The sequence below is a fragment of the Ursus americanus genome, chromosome 5 (assembly GCF_024610735.1).
Source record: "Ursus americanus isolate L20-20 chromosome 5, mUrsAme1.1.p, whole genome shotgun sequence".
Taxonomy (NCBI): domain Eukaryota; kingdom Metazoa; phylum Chordata; class Mammalia; order Carnivora; family Ursidae; genus Ursus; species Ursus americanus.
Window position 1 is genome coordinate 28,078,421 of NC_142131.1, and position 23,690 is coordinate 28,102,110.

General features: G+C 41.1%; 1 protein-coding gene across 3 annotated transcripts in view; it reads left to right on the forward strand.

Moving 5' to 3' along the window:
• Positions 1 to 23,690, forward strand: part of DMGDH (dimethylglycine dehydrogenase) — a 65,029-nt gene that overhangs the window by 2,420 nt on the left and 38,919 nt on the right. For 2 of the 3 annotated variants that reach the window (XM_045796406.2, XM_087862043.1), the window contains exons 2-7: positions 1,117 to 1,291; positions 9,137 to 9,235; positions 10,903 to 11,067; positions 14,153 to 14,357; positions 20,654 to 20,902; positions 22,718 to 22,916. In XM_045796406.2, the coding sequence (XP_045652362.1) occupies positions 1,232 to 1,291; positions 9,137 to 9,235; positions 10,903 to 11,067; positions 14,153 to 14,357; positions 20,654 to 20,902; positions 22,718 to 22,916 (977 nt within the window). In that variant the 5' untranslated portion in view covers positions 1,117 to 1,231. Of the gene's footprint in view, positions 1 to 42; positions 221 to 1,116; positions 1,292 to 9,136; positions 9,236 to 10,902; positions 11,068 to 14,152; positions 14,358 to 20,653; positions 20,903 to 22,717; positions 22,917 to 23,690 lie in introns of those variants that run through there. The other variant, XM_045796405.2, reaches the window with a different exon arrangement.

Genomic DNA, 23,690 nt, shown 5'->3' on the forward strand with positions numbered 1-23,690 from the left:
GGGAGGGTCCCCCTCACCCCCCCGCGGAGCCGCCGGCCCGCCGCCCCCGCCGCCCCAGGCTGTCGGCTGGCCTCGGAGCAGGTGCCCGCGCCCTGGGCCTCCGCCTCCGCGGCCTCGCCATGCTCCGCTTGAGCGCACAGCGGTTGCGGGGCCTTCCGCTGCCGAGCCTCCCGCTGCGGGGCTCCCCCGGCCGCCTGCGCTCAGCCTGCGGCCGCCAAGGGTGAGTGGGGGCCCGGCCCGCGCGGAGGCCCGCGGCTGGGCGGCTGCCGGGGCGGGAGCGAGGGCCTGAGGCAGTGTGCCGGGTCAGGGGCGCTTTGGCTTCCGACAAGTTGGCATTTGGATTTCTCCTAGATTTCTGTATGTTTTCTTTTACGTGCACGCACGTACAAAGTGAAAAAGTATCAAAGGGTTCCCAGTGCGAAGCCACTCCTACCCCCACCGTTTTCCCCAGTCAAGTGTTGACAGTGCCTTCTGTATTTTTCCCGAGATTGTCTATGTGTAAGCAAACAGGGGTGTATATGTTCCTCTTCGCCTTAAATACACCTTGCTTTGCACAATGTGTCCTGGAGAAGTACACGATCCAGCTAGGAAGAAAGTCATGCAAATAAATATATTAAACCACTGAGCAATAATTGTAAAACGAGAGAAGAATGTATGCGGTGAGGAAGTTAAGTGAGGAAGTACGTTTTACTCCATTTGGCTCTTTTCAGCCTGGAACACATTGGATGGTGACCCAAGGTTTATAGAAGCTAAACTTCATGATGATTATGGTTTTTCATAGATTAAAATGATTATAGGTATGTTCTTTAGACAGAAAAATTATTCTCTAGATCCTTTGGGAAAAAAGAAAAAAAGAAGTCATGTTCAATTCTTTAGTTCTATTAGTTATCTACAATGGACCGGAATTATATGGAGTGGGGCTCACATGCCTCCTCTTCCCTCCCCTAACCAGGTTGCATCAGTCAGGATTTAGATGCCCCAAATGATTAAAGCAGTACTATGCCAACCTCCCAGGCACTGTTACAATATTAGAGAAACCAGAAGAAACACATTAGTCAGGAAAACTATAGCTACCACAGCCTAGTAAAACTACCATTGACAAAAATTGTCTTCCAGAGAGGAAAACCCACCCTCATCTGCAGAAACAAGGTGGAAAGACAAAGCGGAAACTGTGATCATTGGAGGCGGCTGCGTTGGTGTGAGTCTGGCTTATCACCTCGCCAAAGCGGGGATGAAAGATGTGGTCCTCCTGGAAAAATCCGAGCTCACTGCTGGATCTACCTGGCACGCAGTAAGAAAAGCACCTCGAAACCATCCCACACACTGAACTGTGCACCAGTGCAATCACTTTTCTTCCCCTTCCAACTCCCCACTTCAAGCTCTTCAGAGCCAGTTTCCTTTCAGTAGTGGTGGAAGGTGCGATTACAATTTAGTTGGTGTACTTCTAGGGTGGGATCAACTTTTCTAATGTCTTTATCTTGGGTTCAACCCTGGCTCTGCCGTTTTCTACCCAGCTGGCTTGTGGCCAGTTACTTAAGCTTCCATTCCTGCTGTGCAAAAGGGGATGTCAACAGCACCTACCTAACAGGGTTGTGACGAAGGTTGAGTTAATATGTGTAAAGGTCTTTTTTTTTTTTTTTTTTTTTTTAAAGATTTTATTTATTTATTCGACAGAGATAGAGACAGCCAGCGAGAGAGGGAACACAAGCAGGGGGAGCGGGAGAGGAAAAGCAGGCTCATAGCTGAAGAGCCTGATGTGGGGCTCGATCCCAGAACGCCGGGATCACGCCCTGAGCCGAAGGCAGGCGCTTAACCGCTGTGCCACCCAGGCGCCCCTATATGTGTAAAGGTCTTAAACAAGTGGTAAATGTTTAGCAAACGTTAGCTTTTGTGTGGAAGGATCCTGAGCTGATCTCAAACATAGCCGGAGACCTTTGCCTAAACTCCCCTCATCTGGGTTTCGTGGTCCTTTTGTTTTTATGTATGATTTTTTTTAAGATGTTGTTTATTCATTTTGAGAGAGAGACAGACAGAGCACAAGCAGGGGGAAGAGGCAGAGGAAGAGGGAGAAGCAGACTCCCCGCTTAGTGGGAAGCCTAATGTGGGGCTCAATCCCAGGTCCTGGAGATCATGACCTGAGCCAAAGTCAGACGCTTAACTATATGAGCCACCCAGGGGCCCCTTTATGTGTGATTTTAATTCTGCACTGTGGATTGACAACTTGGCTTCATGAGCTGAGAACTATGAGGACTGGGAACATGTGACACTGCTTTTATGTTGTGCTAAATAGACACACAGCCCAGTCTGTTGGACGCATTTAATGATACACATAATTGTTCCCATGCTACACAGTAATTGGGCTGAAATGGAAAGTTGCTCAGGTAAATGAAGTGGTTGACACTGCTCTCATACCAGTATGCCATCCCAATGATTTCTGAAGTTCGCTGAGGATGAGAGGAAGTTTTTGTGACTATTAGTACAAAATTCTTTTGGAGAAAGAGTTGGGCAGTGTTAGCCACTGCTTCTCCTCCCTTTCTGTCTTTAGTTTCCCTCTGCTAAGACTAGAGGAAACAGTGCTTTTTAGAGACTTTTGAATCTTGGACCCCCTCTAGGTTTGGGGGTGTCAAGCACTGAAAGGGCTGCCTGTCTTCTTTTGAGATTGGGGGAGAGCGCAGCCCAGATTTAGGCCCAGTTGGCCCCAGCATCCCCAGTGGTCTCATAGTCAGACCTCACCCATGGACTGGATGGAGGCTTCTAGAAAAGTCAGACCAAGCTCAGCTCCTCTCCCCTGTCTCCTTCCTTCCAGTCCCCTCATCCCTCAGTCTGAGTGGGAGGTGCAGGCACCTGGTCCTCCTCAAGTATCCTTTCAGAGCCTTTACAGGCACATTGGCTCTTGTTTCCTCAGTTGTCCCTCAGCTCGCTTCCTCCTACCTGGAGAGAGGGGTCTGGGAAGCCTCCAATACTCCAAGCTCTTCTCCCCTCCCTGAACTAGACTTTCTAGGTAGGCATCATGTTATCACGCAGAAGGAAGCCTGCATTTCTCCTGTAGCTCTTCTATAACTTCTCCTTAGTGGACATTCACTCACCCTTTCAACAGTATTCACTGAGAGCCTATATTGGGTCAGGCCAGCCCTGTTCCAGGAGGTGGGGACACAGCAGTGAAAAACGAATGCCTGGCTTCAGAGAGCCACATTCTGGTGCAGCAGACAGAGAACACACAGGCAATGCTTGAGAGTAATCCGTGCCATGAAGAAGAGTAAGGAGGGGTAAGGGGATGAAGAACAATGGGACGGAGGAGTCAGGAAGCTGCTTGGAGGAGATAACACCTTAGCAGAGCCCAGGAAGAAGTGAGCGAGGGTGTGGTGAGGCTGTCCAGGCAGGGGGAAATTTAGGCAAGTGAAGATATCCTGAGAGAGAGGGTTACACCCTTTTAATACTTCCTGATTATTAAGGAGGGCATACGTTTTAGTATTTTAATTACAGCTTTGCTCATTTATATTTGATTGATTCGATGTGGCCTCCATTTTGGAAATAGATTACTGGATTCCCTGCATTATTACTTCTTAGACATCCCATGAATGAAAAAACAAAAGAGCAACATACTCTTAACCTAAGTTTTTTCAAGAAAAGTGGGCAAAGTTCTTAAGATGATAGCTTCTTGTTAAATGTTAACCGTGCAAAGTAATTTCCCCTTAACCAGAGAGATGCCAGGGTAAGCAGGAAAGGCACGTTCCTGCTTCGTGCACAAGGTGTTATACTATACAGTTTAGAAAGAGAGACCCGGGCAGTGTGAGCTCAAGATGGACTCACTCATCGGGAGCCAGATTATTTGACCCCCTGGGAATAAACGAAAAAGCAACATGAAGAACTGCCACATATTCAGAATTTTTAACTTGGAGAAGTATTTAGAGCAGATTTGAGAATGTGGAAGGCTGGGGAGCCAGCTAAAGGGGCAGACTACAAAAATCCAGGCAGTCTCATTGAAGTATAACATGTGCTCAAGGTTAAACATATCTGTAAAGTGCAGGAATCAAGTACTTAGGGAGGAAGGCACAGCTTGCAAATGAATATTAAAATTGGAGTCACAAATCCCCAAATCCTGAAGTTTTGCTACATTTTAACAAGACTGCTTTGTCAGCAGGTGCCAGTACTACCTACATAGAACATTTCATGAAGGATGGAGGGAAAGGGGAGAGGATGGAGCTCCCAGGAGAGGCAGCCCCGGGGATGGTGTCAGAGTGAATGTTCTGGAGAACTGAATGTCCTGAGAACTAAAGATCTAAAGATGCACAATGATCCATTTGGGGTGTAGGAAGACAAGATTAGAACTTTCTATTCATTTTCATCTAAAAATGTAACAAAGAAATTAAGCTTTACTGGTCTTTATAAATAGCCTTCACTTGTGATGCGGGTGATATACTGGGTACGACTCCAAGCTTGACTAAAAGGAAGTTTGGCACACCACAAAGGAGGCGGCCCCATACTTTCTTTTGTCTTTAGTCTACCATGACATAACGCAGGTCACATGCTATAGAAGATCATTGTTGTGATGAATTTTATAGAAACAGGGCTTTAAATAATACAGTTTGTGTTGAAAGGAAGAGGGAATGAACTTGAAAATGTTGTACCACATCTCATATAATTGAAAGGATTCTGAAACGAAATTTTTCTTTTACCAAAAGACAAGTGTCCTAAGTTTAGTGACCTTTGTAGTGATGCGAATGGCTGCTAGTCATTTCCGCCATAGCAGATACACATAGAAAAATAATAAATGCAATCTATCCTTTCAAAGTAAAAGATGATATTACAACGGAGAGATAACTGCTTTTTGCAAAATAGTCCTGTTGGGAAGAGAGCATTTTGAAAAGCGATGTTTAGAAATGTTGGCATCATTATTAGATTTTTCTGGCCAAAAATGATATGTGTCATCTACAAAAACTCATATATATATCTTATATATATATATGAGATAAATTTTTAATGCATCTAAAATTTTTCCAAAGGATGCGTTTCAGTGGGATTTGTATGCATTTATTCAAGATATAAAAATGCAAGGACTTCCAATTAGCTTATACCAACAACTGATGGACAAGAGAGTATGAAACATGAATAGTCAAGTTTCAACAGAAACGTTTGTGTAGGTGGTGACGGGGTCAGAGGAAGTGGGGTCACGATGCACAGAGTACAGTCAAGAAAGTGCCCTTGTCCCACTCAGACCTTTGTATCATTGACAGCGAGGTTCTGTTAGCATAGCCATTCAAACCAGTCTCAGAATAAAACAAACCTGGGATTAGGCCTTCAAGCTGCCGTTTTACCAAGGCTAATCCTATATATATGTCAGTAATAAAGCATGTTACTCACATAGCTTTGTTAAAATATTAATAAATCTGTTGACTGTTCAAAAGCTCTTCCATATAATAAACTTTAAAAACTCAAAAGCTTTTTTACATAAGTAAAATTTAAAAATTCAAAAGCTTTTCTACACAATACACAACATAAAAATGATTTAAAATACTTAATTCATTTCAAGTTGTTTTTGTATGTTTTATGATCTCTTGCTATAGTAATGCGTATTCATATGTCATGTTAGAATAAAGAAATCCATGTATTTTAGTGGGTGTGCTTACATTTTTTTATTGGCTATGAGTGTGTGGAGCCTTTGGGTTATGTAATGACTTGAGGTTAGTCACTGGGCTTTTTGAGGTTGTAGAAGTTCATGAAAGAGAGGGCATGATTATTAAAGGGATAGAGCATCACTAGCTTTAGTGACAATTGGTGATTTTTCTAATGCCATCATTCCTTCCCTACTCATTCATTGTTAGCCGACTGTAAGGAAGAGCTTTTTCTTCTCCCTGTTTCTTTGTGTATTTATTTATTCATTTAATCAACAAGGATTCATAATTCTGATTTTATTCAAAGAGTTATAGTTCTTAATGATTATTCTTGTCTCTGTTTCATCTTCCTCCTTTTATCTTCTCTTCTGACTTTAATTTTCTCTCCTCAAATCAAAGGTAGGCCCCTTCCTGTCCTCCTTGTAGACTTGTGACCATTCTAGCATCTTCTCTTAGTTCTTTTTAAAAAGATTTGTTTACTTATTTTAGAGGGGGGAGAGGATCAGAAGGAGAGAAAAAGAGAGGGAAAGAAGAAGATTCCACGCTGAGCGTGGAGCCCGACTTGGGGCTCAATCCCATGATCCTGAGATCCTGACCTGAACTGAAATCAAGAGTTGGCGGCTTAACAAGAGTTGGAGGCTTACTGTGCACCCAGACGCCTTTTCTCTAAGTTCTCATGGCTTTCTCTACATGCTCTGGCACTTAATTATATGCTCTTGATTTCATTGGTTCATATATGAAAGTTTCATGACTTCAGTCAGGCTACAAAATCTTGAAGGATAAGAACAATGTTTTCGGGGCACCTGAGTGGCTCAGTCAGTTAAGCATCTGACTTCAGCTCAGGTCATGATCTCAGGGTCCTGGGATCGAGTCCAGCATCGGCTCCTGGCTCAGCAGGGAGTCTGCTTGTCCCTCTCCCTCTGCCCCTCCCTGACTTGTGTTCTCTGTCTCTCAAATAAGTAAATAAAATCTTAAAAAAACAAAACAAAACAAAACAAAACAATGTTTTCTCCTTCAAAATTCCCATTTAATATATCCTTGCTGAAGCCTAGAACAGAAACACAGTGTTCCCTAAACAAAGTTCATTGGGCTAAATGTCTAGAATAACAATTTTACAAAAACGAACCCATGTGACTTTTTCAGATGAAGGATTATTAATTCATAATTCTATGAAAATAGCTTTCTGGAGAGGGGAAGAGGATTGATATAGTGCAGATATACAATTTTCTGGTGGTCTGGTTTACCCCAGGTTAAGCTCAGAGGATCTTGAGTAAATGGTGAATGGAGCCCTACACCAGGGTTTATGAATATCATTTTTTTCGACTGATGGGAGATATATGGAAGACATACCTAGCAGATACCTGAAGGCTAGGGATTCTCCATTATTGCTCTAGAAAAGCTCATATGCATGCTAGATACTAAGCTTGTAGAGGAGAGTGGGATATTTGAAGGTGAAAGAGCCTGACTTGTACTTCCATTAGAATGGGGCTTGGCTATGAGCGCACGTCTAAGCCCTGCGAGGATTAAAAAAAAAAAAAAAAAAAAAAGCTGTGCATGTGTCCAAATGCTTCAACAAGTACTTGATAGAAGCCCTAGGGTTCTGGTCCATAAAGGATGATCGATGAACTTTAAATGGGGTGCTTTTGAGTTTGGGAGAACCAAATACCTATGACTATCACAGAAGAACCTTATAAATCCTCCCAAACAGATTTTATTTTGAACAGATTGTGTTCTGATGAGCTTTCCAGGATAAATTAGCTGCAAAATGGGGCCCCAGATACTTAATTTAGAGAAGCTGCTTCATATAATTGCTTAGGATTCTTTTTTTGGATACTACGTTGCATCTGCCCGAGTTAGTAAAAGCGGCTTTGGCATGCTACTATTTAGATATTTTTTGTGAGAGTAATTAATAAGTGTTTATTCAGCAAATATTTGTGAGGTACAATCTATGTGTTCATCAGATAGGGTAGGCTTCAACAAAGGTCTGTTCACCAATTAGCCAGGCTCTAGTTCTCAGGATTTTCCAATTCTTGAATTTTGAAATTTTAGGAAAGAGAACAGGAGGGCTGTTCCATTTAAGAGAATGGTGGGGATTGGGTCAAGGAAAATTTTGCTAGTCCATGCTCCTTCTCCTTACGGAAACACATGATTTGCTGGTTTGGGTCCACGTTGTATGCCCCCTCACTCCCATATTCCTCCTAACAGCATACATTCCTAAACTTCTCATCTAAATTATCCCATTTATGAACCTACAAACACTCTTTCCTTAGTAACTTTTAGAGACTTAAATTATACATTCATTGACTGACTTCATGTTACCTACATGGTTCAGATTGCTTCTCATAACTCTGCCATGAGTCTCATGCCCAGCTATGCTCAAACTGGAGCTGATGTGTTCTCATCCCAAAAGAATGGCTGGTGCTTCTCAGATCCTTGCCAGTAATAAATTATTGCTTAACAGATAAACTACTAAAACTTAGAGCATGTTGTTGGCAGGAATGTGGATAAAAAGGAACCCTTGTGCATTGTTGGAGGGAATGTAAATTGGTGCAGCCACTATAGAAAACAGTATGGGGGGGTCCTCAAAATATTAAAAATGGAAATATTATATGATCCAATAATTCCACTCCTGGGTATTTATCCAAAGGGAAAAAACCCACTAATTTGGAAAGATATGCACCCCTGTGTTTATCGCAGCATTATTTGCAATAGCCAAGATATGGAAGCAACCCAGATAAATGGATAAAGAAGAGTGGTATATTTATACAATGGAATATTAAGCGGCCACAAAAAAGGATGAGATCTTGCCATTTGTGACAACATGAATGGACCTAGAGGGTATTATACTAAGTGAAATACGTCAGATGGAGAGAGACAGATAACATATGGTTTCACTTATATGTGGAATCTAGAAAATGAAACAAATTAATAAACAAAAAGTAGAAACAGATCCATAAATACAAAGAACAAACTGATGGTTGCCAGAGAGGAGGGGAATTGGGGGGGGGGGATAGGCAAAAGGGGCAAAAGAGAGTGAGAGATACAAGCTTCCAGATTATGGAATAAGAGATGGGGATAAAAAGTTCAGCATAGGGGGGTGCCTGGGTGGCACAGCGGTTAAGCGTCTGCCTTCGGCTCAGGGCGTGATCCCAGCGTTATGGGATCGAGCCCCACATCAGACTTCTCCGCTATGAGCCTGCTTCTTCCTCTCCCACTCCCCCTGCTTGTGTTCCCTCTCTCGCTGGCTGTCTCTATCTGTGTTAAATAAATAAATAAAATCTTTAAAAAAAAAAAAAAGTTCAGCATAGGGAATACAGTCAGCGGTATTGTAATAGTGTTGTACGGTGACAGAGGGTAGACGCACTTGTGATGAACATGACAAAACATAGAGTTGTTGAGTCCCTGTGTTGTATGCCTGAAACTAATGTAACATTGTGTGTCAACTCTACTCAAATAGAAAAAAATTTAGAGAATATTATTATTATTACTTTTTATTTAGTAGTTTCTTTCCTTCCACTTTTAAGGCAGGTTTAACAACTTACTTTCATCCCGGAATAAACTTGAAGAAGATACACTATGCTAGCATCAAACTTTATGAGAAATTGGAAGAAGAAACTGGACAGGTAAATGCATTTAACTTGAAATTGTCTTTAGGTCCATTTCTCAGAAATATGTAGGATTTCTGAAGAACTTTGACATAGCCTCATTAAAGCTGTGTGTAGTGACATTAATGGTATGTGAAATGTTTGGCATGGTAGAGAAATCTAATGGGTATTTAAGGTAAAAACCCTGAGTTTGCTTTACTATCCATTTAATTTCTTGAAGTACATTTCCCATATAACCAAACCCTCTTCTTGATTTTTTTTTAAATAAGGAAAGGATAAAAAGCAGCTTTCAAAAGTTGCTATATCTAGAAACTAAGAAATCAGAGCATTTCAGCAACTGGATTACAAAGGATCTGACAGCAGTCCTTACCAGGTTGTCACACAGTTCTGAGAAGTACTTCACTAAAAGCCCCTCACTTTTATTTTTATCTCTTCTCATACTTATTAGTGCTCTCAAAATAAAATGGCAAGTAAAAACTATCCATAGGCTAAGATGGAAGTTTACTTAAATTTTTCTTACTGTTTTCCTTGCCTGAAACTATCAAAGGGCTCCCCACAGTTTGTAGGCCAGAGACCAAAGGAGGAGGGTCTTCCCCAGCAGAGCCTTGCCTGCTTTCCAACATTTTCTCTTCCCACTCTTAGCTGTGCTCATATGCTTCAGCTATTCTTAATTACATTTATTTCTGGAATGTGCTGGGCTCTCTGCCTGAAACAACATCTTCTCGGACCCCATCTCAGTATTCACCCTCCACCCTTCCCCGAGGTCACCCCCTTTGAGAAGCTGTCCTTGACTTTCCCCATCCACCAGTGAGGCCAGCTGAGGGCACACGTCTTGGTTCTAACAACATATAACATTATTTTTCTCTTTGAAGATTTTATTTATTTATTTGACACAGAGAGAGAGAGAGAGAACACAGAAGCAAGGGGAGCAGCAGGCAGAGAGAGAGGGAGAAGGAGGCTCTCAGCTGAGCAGAGAGCCACACATGGGGCTCGATCCCAGGACTCTGCAATCATGACCTGAGCTGAAGACAGACGCTTAAGCGACTGAACCACCCAGGTGCCCCAACATATAACATTCTTATAACACAAATCTCTCTCTCTCTCTGTCGTGGTAGTTACTTTACTGGTTGGACTTCCTAGGGACTATGAGAAACTTGGGGGCAAGGAATCCATCTTTTACCTCTGTGACCCAGTGCCTAGCCGAGTCCTTGGCCAACTGAAGGACTTCAATAAATGTCAAATAAGTATTTATTCCCATTCACACTTCAGCTCATCACTGCAACATTCTGATTCTTTATATTCCTTCCTCGAATCCTTTGTCTTTCTCTTTTTCACGTGGTTTTCTTTTACTCTTACATGAACACTGTGCCCTGCTATTGTAATTATGCTTGCGGCTGTCTGCCTTCACCCTCAGACTGTAAGCGGCATGCAGGCAGGCTCTTTGCTCCCTGTTCATTACAGCATCTCTGGGGCTTACTGTAGTGTCGGACACAGAGGAGCCAGGGATAAGTAGTTGCTGAGTGAATGTCTTTTTGTAAGATGGAAAGATTTTATATAGTTGTCTCTTGCACTGCAGAGTAAATCTCTTTTCTGTATGCTCGCATTTTCATTGTGCTGAAGAAGAACCATGTATGAATGCCAAAAAATGATTTATTTATGTGTTTTTGTTGGCATGATTGTCACAGGTGGTGGGATTCCATCAGCCAGGTAGCATCAGAATTGCCACAACTCCTGTAAGGGTCGATGAATTTAAATACCAGATGACTCGGACTGGCTGGCATGCAACAGAACAGTATATTATTGGGCCTGAAAAAATTCAAGAGATGTTCCCTTTACTCAACATGAATAAGGTATTTATCTTAAGGGTGTTTTCACCATTTGTTGACTTGAATTAGGATTAGAAAAAGTTACTTTAAGAAGCCTGTTAAAGGTAGGAAAACTCTGTGCACACATTTTGAATGGCGAAATCAGATGATTAATGCTGGAATCTGGGTATGAAACAAGGTGGGCTATTATGTATGCTGAATGAAATATAAACGCATAATGAAAAAATTTTATTAGTTTTCCACCTGTGACAACTGAGGAGGCATTTTCAATGCCTTTCTGTTACTGTGTCCCCCAGATCTAGGGTTTTCCATACATAAACTTCTGTTTGAGAACTACAGAGAAAATAATTACCTGGTGTGATAAATATGTATATAGAAAGGCTGTCTCATTAAAACTTTTTTAAAAAATCAAATTTAGAAGTGCCATGCTATATTGCTCCACAAAGACCATGCAGCTCTTAACTGTACTTCCAACAGGCTCTCTATCAAGTATTGATCTAGTTTTAACCACATTTGGCTGAGAAAACCCACTTGGGAATTCAGTGGGTTTTTTTGTTTGTTTTGTTTTTTTGGCTAGGCAATAATCCCATTCAAAGAATAAGAATGGCTAACACTATACAACACTACAGCACAAATTTACATACCAGGTACTATGCTAGGCCCTTTATATGCATAATTTTATTTAATTTTCACAATAATATTATGCAATATGTATTATTACTACACAGGAAATTGCAGTTTAGATAGTTACATAATGGACTCAAGTTCACCTGGCTAGAAAGAGCTGGAGCAGAGGCTTGAAGCCAGCTCTCGGGACTCCTTTGTATGCATACTCAAACACACCACCAGGTGGTGCTGGTGGGAGAAGCAGGGGGCTTATGTTCCTCCCTAGTGACTACTGCTGTTATCTGAACTAAACTGAGGCAGCACCTCGTATCATTGATCTGGGTGCTCGGGTTGTTTGCCCTCGTGAGTCTATAGGCTGCTGGCCTTCTCTTGTCCGTAGTTTTGTGTGATGACAATGTGGTGGCAGACTGCTGTTGCACTGTCTGCATTGAAATTCCATTGCTGTAAAGCTGTGCTTATTATCTGTTTATATGTTACTCTTGGAATGCTTTGCTGGAAGTCCTCGCCGTCACAGAGTTTTCTCAAAGATATTAGGCAATGGAGATATGTGGGAAGAGTATTCTCTGGAGCTGGGGGTAGGGTGCCAAATCAAATAGATACCGGATTACTGCAATGAGGACATATCCATTATAAAATACCAACGTGACATTTAGAAGTCTACAATAATATGAATTCCATTAAAATCAAAACAAGCCTCTTGCACTAAAACTGTGACAAGAGGTTGGATTAGTAATCAAAAGCTGCCCACAAAGAAAAGACTGGGCCCAGATGGCTTCGCTGGTAAATTCTACCAGACATTTAAAGAAGAATTAATACTGATCCTTCACAAACTTTTCCAAAAATAGAAGAGAACACTTCCCAACTTATTCTATGAGGCCAGTATTGCCCTGATACCAAAACTAGAGAAAGACATCACAAGAAAAGAAAGACAGGTATCCCTTGTGAATATTGGTGCAAAAATCCTTAACTAGCAAACTGAATTTAGCAACATATAAGGATAATGCAGTATGACCAAGTGGAATTTATGCCAGGATGACTTAACATCTGAAAATCTGGGGTGCCTGGGAGGCTGAGTCAGTTAAGCGCCTGCCTTCAGCTCAGATCATGATCTCAGGGTCCTGGGATTGAGCCCTACATCAGCCCTCTGCTCAGCAGAGAGCCTGCTTCTCCCTCTGCCTAGTGCTCCCCCTGCTTGTGCTCTCTCTGTCTCTGTCTCTCTCTGACAAATAAGTAAATAAAATCTTAAAAAAAATAAGATTTGAAAATCAATGTAATGTGCCACATTAATAGAATAAAGGACAAAACACATAATCATTTCAACAGATGCAGAAGACATTTGACAAAAGCTCCTTGCTTGCATTTGGTGCTCAGTAGGTTTCTATTGAATGAATGAGACCTAACTATAATACTGCACAGTGTTCCCTCTATCATCTTGGTTCATCAGACTGTCATACTTCTTTGTTTCCCCATGGTACCTAGCCTGATGTCCTAGCGCAACACAGGTATTCAAGCATTAGTTGTTAAATGACTAAGTCAAGTATACATTTCCCTGACACCTATATACATTTAACATGTGAAGTTGTTAATAGTATTGAACAATAAAATATAAATAATCGATCAATTAGTATTAGATTGAATGCAAATGTCAGAAACCAAAATGATAATGCTTAAACACGATAGAAGTTTCTCTTTCATTTAGGCAGTAAGGATTTGAGTGGTGGCTATTTTCCATGAAGATTTCAGGAACCCCCATTGCCTTCTAGATCATTGTTCTGTCATTCCTAGGGTGTGACTCTTCTGTTCTTAGTCCAAGATGGCAACAGCTAGAGCTCCAGCCATCATGTCTGCATTCCAGACAATAGGAGGGAGGAAGGGCAAAAAAGAAGGGACAAAGGGCATATGCCAGTGGTTTTGTTTTGTTTTGCTTTTTAAGTAGGCTTCATGCCCTGTGTGGAGTCCAACTCGGGGCTTGAACTCAAGACCCTGAGATCAAGACCTCAGCTGAGATCAAGAGTGAAACGCTTCACTGACTGAGCCACCTAGGTGCCCCATGCCAGTGGTTCCTAAAAAACGATTCATGAAAGCTGCCACATGACACTTCCATTTGTATTTCACTGACCAAAACTTAGTAATACTTCTAGCTAACAGTTGGAACTAATAACTGCCAACTATTGGAAGTTGTTCCTAGTGGCTGTGTGTCTAAATAAACATTCAGTTTCCATCAGTATGGGGGGCAGGGGAGAGAATGGATGTTGGAGACAGTTGCAAGCCTCTATCAAATAGCTTATCTACTTAACACTCACTGTGAGTCCTGCCCCTGCCTGAGCTTTGATAAAGGAAAAAGAAGTACAGACCAATCGATCGGAAGCCGTGATTGCACTTTTAAGGTCCAGTTTTACTGAACATTTCCTGGCAGGATATAGTTACACTGAATAATGGATGTGTTTTTGTTTAAATACTGACTCTTTTATGATTAATTTAGATTTTAGCTGGACTGTATAATCCTGGAGATGGTCACATTGATCCTTACTCTCTAACTATGGCCCTAGCTGCTGGGGCTAGGAAATATGGTGCTCTTTTAAAATATCCTGCCCCGGTGACTTCTCTGAAACCCAGGTCAGATGGAACATGGGATGTTGAAACGCCACAGGGATCTATGAGAGCGAATAGAATTGTGAATGCTGCAGGTAAGCATCATACATATGTATAATTATATATATATATATATATATATATATTTTTTTTTTTAATTAGTGGGTTTTTTCAAGTGGCAAAGTTTTAAGACATGTGGCCATAGAGTAATGTTTTACACTATGCGCATTGTTGGGAAACACTGTAATGTTCCCAAGGTGAACATTTTGTCTGTTCCTAAGCTACAAAGCCCTCCCTCTATCACTTTGTTTTTGGCGTGTGATGCCACTCTGCCCTTGGTTACGCATAGAAAGCTGGTGTTCTTCTCCATCCTGTTTTCTACCCCAGATCATGTTTTGTTAATGATGCTGCTTTTCCCCTTCTATGTCCACTCTTTCTTTATACTAATAATCAACGTCTCGTGTGCAAATTTGTGAGCACCCTGTTTGTTCTCAGTTTGCTTTTGGGGGCAGATTTAATCATTTGTGTTCTCTCCCACCCATTTCTGATTGGTTGACTCCAGTCAAAAATTTTTACCCCTGGGGCATGTGGGTGGCTCAGTCGGTTCAGCAGCTGCCTTTGGTTCAGGTCATGATCCTGGAGTTCTGGGATGGAGCCCTGCATCGGGCTCCTCTGCTCAGCAGGGAGCCTGCTTCTCCCTCTGCCCCTTACCCCGCTCATGCTCTCTCTCTTAAATAAATAAATAAGATCTTAAAAAAATGTTTTACCCTTTTCCTTTCAGAACATTATTAAATGTATTTCATAACCTTTTTTTTTTTTTTATGTTGCTCTGTTACAACTTAGACTCAGAGTAGTGAGGTTGAAAGGGATATTTGAGATAATCTGACAAGCCACTCATTTTCCATTGTGGAAACCAAGGTCCAGAAAGGTCATGTTACTTGGCGACACAGTTATGTTGGAGCCAGGACTTGGACCTGGGTCTTTTGACTCCTGAGTTAATACAATTTCTAACAGGTCATTTACCTGTGAAGTCATTTTCAACTATCACACATACAAAAGTGAGTTCTTGTACAAATGAAAATGCTTATGCAGTCTAAACTGGGCTAATAATTTGTATTTACCTGTGGTTCATAGTGGTTAATCTAAAACCCAAAGTAAGCAGGAGGCGGTAACTGATTTTCTTGTGGTCTGCTCTTTGAGTCATTGCTTAAATTATAAAATGAAAACAATCCTTATTATTTGTCAAGTCAAATGATATGCTGTGAAAACAGGTCAGAAACATGGACCCTTAAGTTCTTTCCTCTAAATTGTAACTTTTGATTGATGTTATTTTGTTTTTAACAAAACACTTAGTGGTTCTAGAAAAGTCATGTCTTCAATATTTAAGAGTCTAAAATAATATTTCTGAGTTTTTCTAATCCATGCACCTCATTTGAAAAGCATGAAAATCTCATGCTTTCTTCAATATCATTTGAAATTCAAAATTATGTAAAAGGACTTGTCTAAAAAATAAAAGCCAAGGCATAAAACATTGCTTTGCTTTTGAACCTCACCATTCACCCCCCTAATCCCTATCTGTGACCCCCTCCATCACCATCGTTAGGCACCAGTGATCTAAATTCTGTTAGAAGATCTAAGATAATGAAATCATTCATCTTTTTTTTCCCCATGTACTAAGGACTCTTTCTAATCTTACAAATTTATGGCCTGACAGGTTTATTCCCTAAAAACACTGGACTGTTTTTAGAGTGATAGCAAACTAAACAAACTAAACAAACACACTCTGACCTCCATTCCAGCACCCAGGCAGACATCACTAATTGATCACTGCACTCATTTCAGATGGGCTTGGGCATGCTCCACCATTTCTCTCAACATAGTGTATCAGGCAACCACTCCCAACTGATACTTTGAGAAATAATGTAGAAGGACTTATTTAACACATTTATTTATCATTTTCCAAAAATGGTAAGCTTTGATTTACATAATTCATTACCACTGTAATAAATTTTTTCTTTACTGTGAGGAATAAAGAATCACTGATGGTAAAGATAGAATAATTCTCAAGGAGATCTCACCTAAACAGTGAGTTACCAGATGAAGTTTTCTATGCAGCTATGAAATCTTGTGGTGTGATTGGGGGAGGGGATGGCAATGGCAAGAGGTTCTGGAAAACAGCTTTTCTGGCGCTGGCCTGGGAAAACAAATCCCTGGAATTAGATTGATGGTGTGGCCCTGCATTTACCACTACATGGAACTGAATTCCTGGGATTGTTCTCCAGGATGTCCTTCTTTGTCCTTTGCTCCTGAAGCTTTTGACCCAGCCACATCGACTCCCTTTCCCATCCTCAGTTCTTGGTAATCCAGGCAGCTCCTTCTTGAAAACTGTGTGAAGAACCATGCTGTCTCAGTGTTCAGTTTTTCTTTTCTTCCTCCACCTCTTCTCTTCCACTGAGTAGAAGTTACTGGAGGAAATCTAACTAATTGCATATTTATAGTCCGTGGACGGTGTAGAGAGGTGTGTATTTAATTATTTGTAAGTCTGTTTTCAAAAAAAGTTTATTAAAGTATAAAAGCTCCCCAAAGGTAAGCCTCAGTAACTGAGGGCAAAGGTTTAGGCATGCCCACATCTAGAGTTGAAGGTAACAGAGATCGGTTTTATGAACAAAGCAGCCATCAGCGGAAGGCATTGTGCTAACATGATTTGAGAATGCGTGGCTGATGGAATGTACCCCAGAGTTTCTCAGTGAGACCAAGATGTCTCACAAATTCAGGCAAGGCCTTCAGGCCAGCTCTGAAATCTAATTAAAATAACCAGGATATAGACTTGGAAATGTGACCCCAAAGAAAAGATATAAATACCACTATTATCTACTCAATTGAACCATAACCTGCTAGGAGTTTCTTTATATGACGTCATAGCAGAAGGCAGCTGAATCGTCAGGATATTCATGACAAGGAAAGTCTAGATGTAAAAAGTGTGTCTGTTTGCTAATGTGTCTCCAGCACAGTCCAGGGCAGTGGGGCTCTCTGGCCTGGAGACACATGTATTGCCAACCCCATGACCTGGACACATTACTCCTTTGTAAAATGGAGATAATAGTGCCCATCTCAAGAAGTTGTTATGATCAGTAAAGGAGCTAATAATATAGAGCACGCAGAACAGAACCAGTACCACATAGTAAGCACTAAAAAATTACGTATAATAATTATGATTATAATTATTTCTTTGAAAGTCTATCCGTGCCCTCGCCACCCCTTGACCTGACCCCCATCCCTGGAAAACTAGCATCAATTTACTGTAACTTCTTGGTGCAGTCTTTAAGATTACCCACCTCCTTTCACTTGCTTTCTAGACATACAGCACCCATTCTGCTGTGGCATTTGGTTCTCAAGCTAATGCATGTAAGAACTGCCACGGGCCGTTTCCGAGACTTCAGAAAGATTCTAACTGAAGTGGTCTGAGTGGGGACTCAGAGATGTATGTTATTATATTTTATTTTATTTTATTTATTTTTTAAAGATTTTATTTATTTGACACAGAGAGAGAGCACAAGCAGGGGGAATGGCAGGCAGAGACAGAGGGAGAAGCAGACTCCCTGCTGAGCAGGGATCCTGATGCGGGACGATCCCAGCACCCTGGGCTCATGACGTGAGCCAAAGGCAGATGCTTAACCGACTGAGCCACCCAGGTGCCCTCAGAGCTGTATTTTAAATAAGTATTCCAGCTGCTGTGCTGTCTGCCTCAGATGTCTGCAAAACATCTTTAGAGACACAGTACTACCTAGATGTTCGTCCCGGAGAGAGAATGTAGTAACCTTATTCGTGAGCAAGGAGAGCTGAAAACCAGTTTCAGACACTCCTAGCATCTTGGGATAAAATAGACTACCTTGCCTTTGCTACCTGAAGCTTTTAAAATTTGCTTCATTCTACCCTGCCTAATGTGTAGCTCAGGGGCATAAACAGAAGCTATTTATTGTGACGTAAGCTTTTTCTCTGCATGGTGAAGAGTATTTTCTCCTGACTTCATTGCTAATTGACTCATTAAGCCTGAAATAACTTTGTAAACCTTACTTAGGAATTTTCCTAACATGGTAAATCAGAAATATGATTGGATCATGCCAACAGGAAGCCCGGGGTTCAGCCAAAAAAGAATTGTTTAATTTTGCCTGATACTCTGCTTCAAAGAATGTCACTGTATAAACCATCATCGTCACCATTTAAACCATCTTATACAAGTAAACTTGTCCATGAACCTTCACTCCTCATTTTAAGTCCATTTCTGTTAATTATTGCATTAAAAAAAATGGATGCCATTTCCAATAACACTGTTATTGACCCTTCAGTTGTTTCTCAGGTCATAGTGGTAGATTTTAGTGGTTCTTCCATATTTGTCTCTCTGCCCTTTGAACTTGGTGGGTGGGGGATGTAGCAAGAGTTGAAGTGTCATGCTGCCAGATTTAGGTTAACTTCCTTGACATATAGAGGAAGAAAATGCCAGCAAACACCACCACCGTAGGGTAGAACAGCATAGAGCTTGTTACAGAGTTTGAAATCCTATAGCTCTAGACTACTTATGCATATGTTTCCACTATATTTTAATGATCAAGTGCATTAATAAGCAAGCAATTAGACTCAGAAATTCATAAATATGTTTGAATAGGACAGAATTTATTTTCTTCAATTTATGTTTTTAATTGAAACAAGTGTACTGAGGATACCATCGTGGTTTGAATTGCCAGGCTAAATGTTTTGTTTTTTATATTTTAAATCTTCTATAGTTGCATATAACTAGAATATATGGCTTTCCTGTATTTTCCTACAAAATCCTGACATTGGAAATTCACATCTTCTTACTAACAAAAATAAATTAAATCTGTAAATTATTAAAAGACCAGTAAGGGACTCTAATGCCCACAAGTATGATATTTGGTTTGCAGATAGATATCCATTTCTGAGACTTTAAACAAGGACGGTCAGTTTAGCCGTTAGGCCAGAACAAAACAACAGAACACAAGGATGATGTTTAGATAGTTGAATAGAAATAAATTTGGACACATAAGAGTACAAAATCTGGGTTCCCAGACTGATTGATAGTTGATAATTCTGTATCTAACTCTGAACCTCATAATGACAGAGGCTCCAGAACTCCTTAGTAGATTCCTAAAAAAGCAGAAACAGAAATAGTTAAAAATTAAGAGTGCAACCTCCAAAGAAATAACTTGAATAAGATTCTGTAATCATTTGAATGATTACTCAAAATTATTATGAAGCGAACAAACAAACAGAACCTCTCCCCCACCCCACCCCCCGCCAAATAATCCACTGATGGGTCACGTGACATCACTTCCCTGCCATATAATCATTCTAGATTCTGAAATACCTTTATGCAAGTAGAGATGTCTTAGATTAAAAAAAAAAAAAGTCTTTCCATAGCAAGAAAACCAATAAGAAGTGATGATTCCAGGGCTCCCAGTGGGACCTTGGGCATATCTCTTTCCTTCTCTGGACTTTAGGTCCATATCTGTATACTGAAGAGTCACCTGGGGGAGAATCAAGGATACTTTCAGCCACAGTTTGGTTCCTTCTTTTGCAAAGGTAAAAATAACATTCATCCCCAGCAGTAAGCCAGTCCCAGCACATGCTGTGAAGTGAGATCCATTCTCATACAGGAACCCCCACCTGCTTCTGAGCCCTTTCCTCTTTGCTATGGCTCCTCAGCCCTGCTGCTCTGGACTCCTGGTTCCTTCATGCCTTTTGCAAGAAAGGATCTTACAAATGTATTCTAACTAAACTTCTACAATAACGGATAAAAGTTACTGTGCTCTCTCTCCCGAAGTATATACGTTTTCAAATTTTAAGTTAACAGTACAATTCTGTATTTGTAGAATCTTAGGCATCAGTAACTTGAGGAGAGGAGGGCCTAGAGGATGGAGGGACTGACTTTCAGGGCTTTCCTATGCACAATTTGATTACACAGGGCCCCTCACTGCTTGATCAACTCTCTTTCAGGAATAGAGTCAGTCCATTACTGTCTTTCTTATCAACATTTGTACATTTTATGTATTTGGGTTGTTTATTTTTCCCTTCAAGTAAATTTGTTTTTGTTGTCATCTTCCTGCCTGCCTCTGCTTATGGGCAAATGCTTTTTCAGGAATGGAGTTCCCTTGGATTATAGATATCTTTAAAACGCTGGGGCAGGGTAGAACACTTCTCTTCCCCCACAGTTTTGCAATGACAAAAAATTTAAAGTCATTATGACGTTCTTTTGACTTTGCCATGAAAAAAAAAGTCTTCTAAATGTTTTATTTTAAAGGAAATTGCCATATCAGTGTCAGATGTGGTACATTTACATATGTGCTAATATTTAAAATGATTTTTTTTCTTTAAGGACTTTGGGCTCGTGAAGTAGGTAAGATGGTGGGACTAGAACATCCTCTCATTCCAGTCCAGCACCAATATGTTGTTACATCGACTATACCTGAAGTGAAAGCTTTGAAACGAGAACTGCCAGTGCTCCGTGACCTGGAAGGATCCTATTATCTCCGACAGGAAAGGGATGGGCTTTTGTTTGGTCCATACGAAAGTCAGGAGAAAATGAAAGTGCAGGACGCATGGGTCACCGATGGAGTCCCTCCAGGTGGGTTCCATAAACGCAAGTGGGTGCAGGTCAGGCACATATGTTTTGTCTTCTCTGTGGCTGGGGGCTGGCTGTAGAATCAGATGACACCATGGTATGAGACTACTGGATACCTGGGACTGGAGGTGAGTAGTCTGAGGTAAGCTCTGTTCTCATGCCCTTTTGAACAAACACAGCAGGAAGTTGAGGAAAGAGAAAAGAGGCAGTTGGTGACTGAAATTGAAGAAACGTATCTTCTGCTGGTTTGGAAGGCTTCAGGTCATTTTTGCCTTCCCACACCAACCTCCTGCCTCCCCCCTTTTTCCTCAATCCCCTACCTGTTTGGTCTAGTTTCCAGATTTGGATATGGTTGTTATTGTGTTTTGACAGTTGGAAACATGGAAACATGGCAGGTTTCAGAGACAGGGTTTCCAGCCTGCTAAGAATGAAAGCCTCAGAGGGCCTCACAGAGCAGGATAGGTTGACCTGCAAACTGAAGTCCTCCCCTACTACATAAATGGATTAGAAGAGCCCTATGCTAAACCAGGAGGAACTATAGTTTCTCTTTCAAGTTCTGTAAGGGAGATGGACCTGTTTTTGTTTTTCATGAAACATTTCTACAGAGCTAGATTAAAGATGGAGGTTATGTAAGGAAGTAACCAATTAAAACAATCTATAGAAAGTGCTAAAATCTCATTGGGACTCTGAAATAAGGGGTATAAAAAAATGGAGGAAATTGTACTTTCTAGAATTATACTTTTGATAATTATACTTGGGTTGGGAATGAACCTCTCTCCTACTCCTCAATACACCTATGCCCATGTGACAACAGATGATCACTCAGCTGCCTTCCACAGAAGTTCGGCCAGCTCCAGCTAGCTGAGGGCTTTTGTCTTGTGTGGGCTCTGCACATTTGGGCCTGTGTGGAGTAGCTCCTGATCTCAGAGCGAGGGCTCATCACCACCTGAGAGCCTTCCTTTCTGCTCTTCCCTCATGCTGGCAGCCTCCCTTCCACATAAGTGTTGAACAAATATTTAAATAATTCTAGTTGGAGGGAGAGCCAGGGTGTTAGCTGGCCTTGGGTGCGTGCACGTCCTGGTCCAAGCCTAGTGGTCTGCAGGCCTCCATGCAACCGACCCAACGCACAGTTCACAGGAGGAACAGAAGCTGGCTGGCTGCTTTGTGGGAAAGCTCCCAGTATTGGTGGAGAAGTTCTTTCAGAAGCTCATCTGTGGCACTGCCTTCAGTCACAGTACCTTTGAGGACTGAGAAAAAGATTGTGTTCCAAGACCCTGACTCTTTTCTCAGAATTCTAGAACTGCATACCTGGGGGAGCAAGCTTGAGGAAGGAGGCCTCCAGGCCCTTCTTTCTCTGCTGAGAGCTGAAAGGCATCTGGAATCCATTATCCTAGACCCTGGAGTCGTTTTCTGTTTATCCCCTGTGTTCTGACATAACTTTGTAAGCTCCCATTTGGCCTTACCTGGGAGGATAGAGCAGACTTTAATGGTTAATTGAAGGGTAAAAGCTCTCTCTTGACAAACCAATCATTGTTTGTTTTTTTAAAATTATGATTGGATTAAATGTTGAAAACTGTTAATATACCTAGATTTAAACTTATTACTAATAAAAGGGGTTAACTTTCATGATTTTATCGTTTCAACAAAAATAACATTATTGTTCTCAGTAATGTGATGGGAACCTATCTGTTGATAGTGAATATTAAATTTAGACTTCCCAAAGACCTTCTTTAAATATAAGCTGATTCAGATTTAAGTCACTTTAAACTAATGTCAGGGCAGCTGCGGCATCCTGACCACAATGGTATGTCTCTTCAGGGTTTGGAAAGGAGCTCTTTGAGTCTGATCTTGACCGAATCATGGAACATGTTGAAGCTGCCATGGAAATGGTTCCAGTCTTGAAAAAGGCTGACATCATCAATATTGTCAATGGCCCTATCACCTATTCTCCTGACATTCTGCCTATGGTAGGGCCCCATCAGGGAGTCAGAAACTACTGGGTGGCTATAGGTTTTGGGTGAGTATCTCCATTTAATTCAACATTTGTTACAGAGCCAAGGTTCTTTTCTTCTTCTTTTAATGAAGTCAAATATTTTAGATTAGTCTTGTCTCATCATAATCTCAGGCTAAAGTAGAAAATAGGGGAGGCGCAGAGAATTTTCTTGCTTTCATGACTGTTGATACATGAGGAATAAAATATTTCTCTTTTTAAAAGATTTTATTTATTTATTTATTTGAGAGAGAGAGAGAGAGAGAGCCAGCATGAGCTGGGGGAGGGACAGAGGGAGAGGGAGAAGCAGACTCCCCGCTGAGCAGGGAGCCCAGTGTGAGGCTTGATCTCTGGACCCTGAGATCATGACCTGAGCCGAAGGCAGACGCTAAACTGACTGAGCCACACAGGTACCCTGAGGAATAAAATATTTCAATTTAAAAATCCTTGCTATGGATTATTAATGGTTTAATGACTTGTATAGGTTTTAAAGCTTATCACACAGAAGGGCAATGATTTCCTGGAAACTTCTCTTTGCATATTTCCTGCTATTTCCATTATTCATGTCTCTTTTCATGCCATATATGTTCAGGTTGGTCAATTTACCCCAATTTTACAAGGATGTTTTCATAACACAATGTGACAAAAATAATTCAAAATATCAAATGAATAAGTATCTGATGCATTTTTCACCATAATTTATGTTTGTCCAACATAATTTGCTTCTTTATGACTTCTCAGGTTGCTTACTATTTATATGATTCCATTACCCATTTGATGTTTCGTCTTTAATATTTGTCC